The sequence below is a fragment of the Octopus bimaculoides genome, chromosome 11 (genome assembly GCF_046866305.1).
Source record: "Octopus bimaculoides isolate indiv1 chromosome 11, ASM4686630v1, whole genome shotgun sequence".
In the NCBI taxonomy this organism is placed as follows: domain Eukaryota; kingdom Metazoa; phylum Mollusca; class Cephalopoda; order Octopoda; family Octopodidae; genus Octopus; species Octopus bimaculoides.
The window spans coordinates 28,950,527-28,957,655 of record NC_142938.1 but is presented as its reverse complement, the minus strand read 5'-3'; the positions used below and the strand labels follow the sequence as shown (position 1 = coordinate 28,957,655).

General features: G+C 35.0%; 1 protein-coding gene across 1 annotated transcript; it reads left to right on the top strand.

Annotated features, from left to right (window-relative positions):
• The first annotated feature begins 579 nt into the window (after positions 1-579).
• Positions 580-6,924, top strand: LOC106874260 (tetratricopeptide repeat protein 9C). The gene is made up of 3 exons (XM_014921919.3): positions 580-2,139; positions 5,302-5,484; positions 6,233-6,924. The coding sequence occupies exons 1-3, from the start codon at positions 1,836-1,838 to the stop codon at positions 6,364-6,366; spliced, it is 621 nt and encodes a 206-aa protein (XP_014777405.1). The 5' UTR covers positions 580-1,835; the 3' UTR covers positions 6,367-6,924.
• Positions 6,925-7,129: the final 205 nt, after the last annotated feature.

The following is a 7,129-nucleotide window of genomic DNA, read 5'->3' as shown; positions in this document are numbered from 1 at the left end:
CTTTACGAACTGTGTAATACTATTACACTAGCCTACCCGTTGTGGTATGGTATATATTAAAGTAACGGTAAATAAATATCTCTTTACAACTTCAATCATTGCTCTTCTTCCAACTTGCATACTGGCAACCAACGCCTTAACAACAACCGTTACAATTAGTGAAGACTCCGACGTTCCATCCTATTGTTTATCAATTATTCTTCAACCATTACATATATATATATATATATATATATATATATATATATATATATATATATATATATATATATATATATATATATATATATATATATATATTTATATATATAACAACTAAAAGAACTAACACTACATAAATGTTACATCAACACTTGAAGATGATTAAACATCACTTTTAGGGACCGAGACTTGTTATTTTTTAAGAATTTTATTTCATATATTTATTTACTGTAACACGTTAATTTAGTTTCCTTAGCTTAATTCTATTAATATGTTACATTGCTTTTTTTCTTTATTGCACCAGAGGGGGCAAGATCGTTTTGATTACGAAAGCATGATAACTCTCACTATATGAAAGCGTGTACGATAATTTTAATTAATCATGGCCATCACAGCCCAGAGATGAGGTACACCACGTCGAACAAAGTAATAGAAAACCAAAGTAAGGCAAGGGAGACAAATCGAAATAAAATTAATTCTACAGATCTTTGTTGAGCGGATCGGCATTTAAACGTTTAGATCGTAGGTATATCGATACACTAGGCTGTGGTATTATTCCCAAGGTCTTACACTCTGTTATTTCTTTACTTATAGGCAGTTTGTATAAAAATATATGCAGATAGTATTAAAAATCAAAAGTCAGTTCGCTTGAAAATAGATTATCGGAGATAAAAGATGGTTGGCATCATTGCCTTGTAGAGTAGTAAATGAGTTCATTGGTGTTTTTGCAGTTCCTAGTTGTTTTAATAGGTTTTTAAAGGCAAAAAAAAAATGGTTGATAAATAATCGGAAACAACAGTGATTTTAAATGCAACTAATTGAAAAACATATTCTAGTTATTGAGTATTTGTGTAGATTTGGTGAATCTGAAGCCGTGTGACTGTGAACGAATAATAATAAATTTGGTAGATATAAACGTTCAGTATTTAGAAACCGTTATTTGTTTTACACATAATGCAGCAGAATCCGAAATAACACAACTAAGGACATGACGTGCTCAAACTGAACTATCACACTCACATACGAAAGTCCCAATCAATTAAAATACATAGTAAGTAACGTTGAGAAGAGAAAGACATAATGAGATCTTTGAACATAGTTTTTAATAAATTATTTAAGGAAGAATAATTCATGCGTCTCCGAGATAAATAGCCACAGGAAAATAGTTGTGTATCCACAAGGATGTGGACGTATACAGTTGGTTGGACAAAACAATATAAAGCCCGAGGAGAATAGCTCAGGTATATCATCTGCATAGTAGACCAATAGCAGAGTGCAAACTTACTTTATGTGAACGCCCTCGTAATTACTCTAGTAATTATTATTTAGTGTCGGTCTTGGGTTTCTTTGATAGAATCCTTTTTTTACAAACATACAGATCAACCAATACCTGGTTCCATTCCCAGAACGTTTTACCTGTAGCTATTCAGGCTGTACATCATCGTGAAAAAGCATCATATGCAAACAAAGATAACGGGCACTATCCTCCCCTGCGTAGACTCCTACAAATTTTATACTAGCATAAAACTATTTTGGGGGAAATGCCTGTGATGGCAATGGCAAATACAATCCATAAAAATTAGTGAAATTTTATTTCAAAGACATTATATTTCACATGACACCGGTTAGAGAAGATGGCCAACCCTGACAGTTCGCTAATTGATGTGAAATATAAACAGAATATTGACGAACGCATTAAAACTGCGAAGACGTTGAAGAATGAAGGTAACGAATTTTATAAAGAGAAGAAGTACAGACAGGCAACTGGCAAGTATCACCGAGCATTACTTCAGCTGAAGCTGAATATGGACAACGTTTGTCGTCCTCTCGCCGAGAGTCTCCAACAGTTACAAGACTCATTTCCTTCTTACAACGTCCCAGTAGATTATCGTCAAACCATTTCAGCTATTCAGGCCGATTGCTACAATAATTTGGCTGGTTTGTACTATTTTTTGTTTTATAAATATATAAATATACATATAAACACACACATTAAACCTTCCTTTGTTCTTTGCTGGTTCACCGATTGAAGATTTCCGTTTGTTCGGGTATGGAAAAGTAACCGACTTCAACCATAATTATATATATATATATCATGTGTGTGTTATATATGCAATTAAAATATGTAATATATATTTTATATATAATTTAACACACATAATTCATAGTATAAGCTATATATTACATGAATGTTAGGCACTGTCATGCTATTAGCTGTCAGAAGTGAAAGTGCTCACTGCTAGTGAAGTATCTGTCTGTCTGTTGCTGGCCTGCCGAATGTTATATAGATAATATATATTTACACACACACACACACACACACACACACACACACACGTAAATAGACACCCCATAAAACATCGTTTTATGTTTATTCTAACTTCTAAAGATTTATATTTTTATTAATCGACATTTTTATGTTTCAGGTTTTATATATGACTGTTTAATCATGCCATGTAGAAAAGAGGCCGTATTGTGAGTCATTCTGACGGCAGAAAACCTTGGGATCCCGCTTTCTACAGTTAATAGAGTGATTTTACAATTTACCAGAGCTGGGAAGGAATCCACATCACCTCGCCCAGGTCAACCAGGGACCTCTGACAGGACCCTTCTCTTTGTTAAGAGAAGTGTGTCAGATAATCCTCGTTGCAAGGCTTCTGACATATTAGAACAAGTTGATGTCAATCCCAGAACAGCTGTCAGGTATCTCCACAAACTTGGTTACTATGGCAGGGCAGCAAGATGGAAACCACTTCAACCAGCTAACATCAAGCAGAGAAAAGATTGGGCCAGTAAGATAGTGGAGAAGCTACTACCATTTTGGGACACTGTCATATTCTCTGATGAGTCCAGATTTGATGTATTTCCTGACAGTGGTCGAGGGTGGGTCTGGAGACTCTGTGATCAAGAATTTGATGTGAAAAGATTGCAACCAACAATGAAACACAGCAGCGATTCTGTGATGGTCTGGGGAGCAATTTGAAGCAATAGTTGATCAGAGCTGGTGGAGTTGTAGGGAAACATAAACTTAGATAAATGTGTCCATATTGTAGAAAGGACTCCTTCCAATATTCCCCAGTGATGAAATGATTAAAGAAGACTCTTTATTCATAGAAGATGGGGCTCCTGTCACACGGCTACAATAACCCAAGATTTGATGGATGAGAATGGCATTAAAAAGATTCCATGGCCAAGCCAGTCACTAGATGTGAGCCCTATTACACACCTCTGGGACATAATGGACAAGACACTTCATAAAATGAACAAGAAAGTATCTTCAAAGCCAGATCTTTTGAGATTACTGCATGAAATGTGGCAAGAAATTTCGCAAGGGGATATTTGTCATTTGATCAGTAACATGCCTAATAGGGTCCTTGCATTGAAAAATGCATGGGCATATCTACTAAATATTAAATATTCACATTATAACAATTAATAAATAATTTGAATGTATAATTTCAGATTTAAATAATGATTATAAGGGTATCTATTTACTTCTGTCATGTATGTGTGTGTGTGTTCTACCTTCCATGGTATTTGAAACTGCATACTAATGTTTCACAGATATAACTATAAATTAGTAATTTTAATAACTTCAGCTTTCCAATGTCCCATTTGTACAGCATTATTTCAGAGAGCTGAGTGTGTTTGTGTGTCTGGGAAGAGAATTATTGTGAGTCATGGAAGGATAGAGGTTACCACTCCAATGTAACTATCAGTTTTTCAACATCTCCTTATCTTTAGTTTTCCATTTTACTCCAAGAAGTCCTTGGACATTTTTTTTTCATTCCTGCATTATTCTGGAATGATTATGGATTTGTGTACAAATTTTGGAAATTACTCATTGAAAGAATATGCAGATAGATAGATAGATAGATAGAGATGTCTGTGTGTGTGTGTAGTATATATTTACAATATATGCATAGGTGGGGCTGTGTGGTTATGAGGTTCACTTGCCAACCACATAGTTTTAGCTTCAGTCCACTGTTGCTATTGAGTGTCTTTTACTATAGCCTCATCCTAACCAAAGCCTTGTAAGTGGATTTGGTAGATGGAATCTGAAAGAAGCATGTTTGTGTGTGTGTGTGTATATGTATGTATCATCATCATTTAACGTCTATTGTCCATGCTGGCATGGGTTGGATGGTTTGACCAGGCTGGCACACTGGAAGGCTGCATCAGACTCCAGTCTGATTTGCTATAGTCTTCTGCAGCTGGATGCCCTTCCTAACACCAACCACTCCAAGAGCATGATAGGTGTTTTTACGTGCCACTGGCATGGGTGCCATTTGCATGACAAATGGGGTGGTTTTATGTGCCACCAGCATGGGTGCCAATTTGTGTGACACCAGTTTCTGCCACAGTTTTCCTCGGTTTGATGAGTCTTCTTCTGAAGCACAACATAATGCCAAATGTCTCGGTCGTTATCTTCATGAGGCCCATCATAATACCTGGCATGGGTTAGGTGGTTATGACAGGAGCTGATCAGCTGGAGAGCTGCCCAGGCTCCCTGTCTGTTTTGGCATGGGTTCTACTGCTGGATGCCCTTCCTAACACAAACCACTTTACAGAGTGTACTGAGTGTTTTTACACAGCACTGACACAGGTGCTTTTCATGTGGCACCAGCATGGATACTTTTACATAGCACTGGCATGGGTGCTTTTACGTGGCACTGGTACCCATAAGCCCACAAGATTAGGAAAGTTCAGCTGAAGAGGGATGCAGGGGACATGCCTGTATGCAAGGACAACCATGTATTTGCTTAGATTGATGTGTCTTCTCAAGCACAGCAAACTGCCTGAAGTTTTGGTCTCTTGTCATCCCCTCTATGAGGCCCAACATCTGAAGATCCTCTCTCACCACTTCATACCACATCTTCCTGGATCTCACTGAAACAAAAGCCATTTATTCCAGCAAAAATACAGTAACAAAAACGGTTAATGAACAACATTCCATTTATTTTGATTTGGCTATAAAAATACTTCTAGCAAAACTTATTAAATATGAAAACATTTTTAAGGCTTATTGAAAATCTTTTATTGCTCTACTTGTAACCTTCAATACAATTAGTTTACTCTTTTTTGTCATTTTACTTGTAGCATGTCTGCTTCATAAGGAAGATACCAACTATGATCGCATCATAGAGTACTGTGACTTGGTGTTGGCTATTTATCCTGAAAACTTAAAGGCAGCTTTTAGAAAATGCATGGCCCTCTATCACATGAAAAAATATGAAGAAGCTTTGGAAGATTTACAGTCTCTCTCACACAAACATCCTGAAGGTGAATTATATCTCTCATAACTTTATATCAATCACATTCAGGGGATGCATTTTTATAAAGTTTGTCTTCAAGGGCAGTACCATTAATCTTTTTGCAGGGCTTTTCAAGACTTGGAGTAAGAGGAGAAGAAACAGTGATTTATAGATTCAGAGATCTAGTTCGAATACTTGCAATAGAGTGGATGGAGTCTGCTAAAGGCATCCAAGTACTTGGTTATAGAAGTATTTAACTGATGGATTACGTTTAGCACCCAAAGTTATTCCATAAAGGACATAATGACTAAAACTATAAGCTTTACTTAAAAGCATTTAACATTAACCAATTTTTTAATTACAAACTCATACTTTCTAGATACCCCACTTCCCCCTATAAACAATCCGCATTTTTATCCAAGTCTTTTGTGTATCAATCATGTAACCTGTAACAACTATGACAGAACACCGCTATTGGTCTATCAATTATTGACAAAGACAAACAATGAAAAATATTAGAACAACTAAAACAGTATAAATTCATTTAATTTATTCTTTTATCATTTCATTCAACCTAATATAACAATATTCTGTATGTCAGCCAGTTTACTAATCCTTTATTCTCATCATCATTAATTCCTATATTCTCTGATTCTTTCTTACTCTTCAGACCTCACTATCAAACCTAGCAGTATTTTGTACATCAAGCATTTTGGTAATTCTGTATTCTCATCATCAATAATTCTTATATTCTCTATTTCTTTCTTACTCTTCAGACCTAGCCATTAAGCGTTACATCAAACTTTGTGAAGCTGAAGTTCGAAAACATAATCGAAGCATTAAAAAAACTTACCAAGAAATGTTTAATGAAATGAATAAACACAGCAAGGAAGTGAATGTAGTCCATTAGACTGGTAGAATAGTATGATGTACCATACAGGAGGTTTTATACAGTATAAAGACAGACTCTATGAAGAGACTCTCAAGTTCAGGAAAAGTACAGAAATTGTTTGCATCAAAAGTATACAACTGAAATATGGACAAATTTTAAAGGAATTAGTGTGTGTGAAACCAGGATGAATGGGAAGATGGGGACAATATGAAGACTGTGTATAGGGGAAAAATGTGAGGAGTGTTAGAATGTAAAGATTGTATGTGAGGGAGACAAAATGTGAAGACACTGTGTAAGGATGGTCAACATGTGTAAAAATGATCAAAGTGTAAAAGGTATGTGAGATAGATGAACTGGGAAAATTGTATGAAGTACACAAAATTGGAAGATTATGTAAGGATGGTCAAAATGTGAATGTTATGTATGTGAAGATGGTCATAACATGAAGACTATGTGAGGCCTGTGTGTAAGGTACACAAAATGTGAAAATAAAAGAATGAATTCATGAAATCAATTTACAATTTTTTACTCCCTTTTATTGATCATTTTATTCTAATAAAACAATTTAAAATATCAGTTTATTGTTGGTTGATCTAAAATTGAAATGCAAACTTATATTTATATCTCTAAACAACGTAAAATATGCACTTATATTATATAGAATAATTTCTGTTTAAAAATATAAACAAAACTTTGTTTCACAATTTCAGTATCTATGTTGTGCAGTATCAGGTCTTATTTTTCTAATTTTTACGCATTTTAACTCTCATTCTATTTTATG

Bases quoted from the DNA above. Each gene is read 5' to 3' on its own strand.
- LOC106874260 (XM_014921919.3), top strand. From the start codon at position 1,836: ATGGCCAACCCTGACAGTTCGCTAATTGATGTGAAATATAAACAGAAT. The intron at 2,140-5,301 runs GTTTGTACTATT...TTTTACTTGTAG, and splicing joins TTGCTACAATAATTTGGCTG to CATGTCTGCTTCATAAGGAA. The intron at 5,485-6,232 runs GTGAATTATATC...CTTACTCTTCAG, and splicing joins CTCACACAAACATCCTGAAG to ACCTAGCCATTAAGCGTTAC.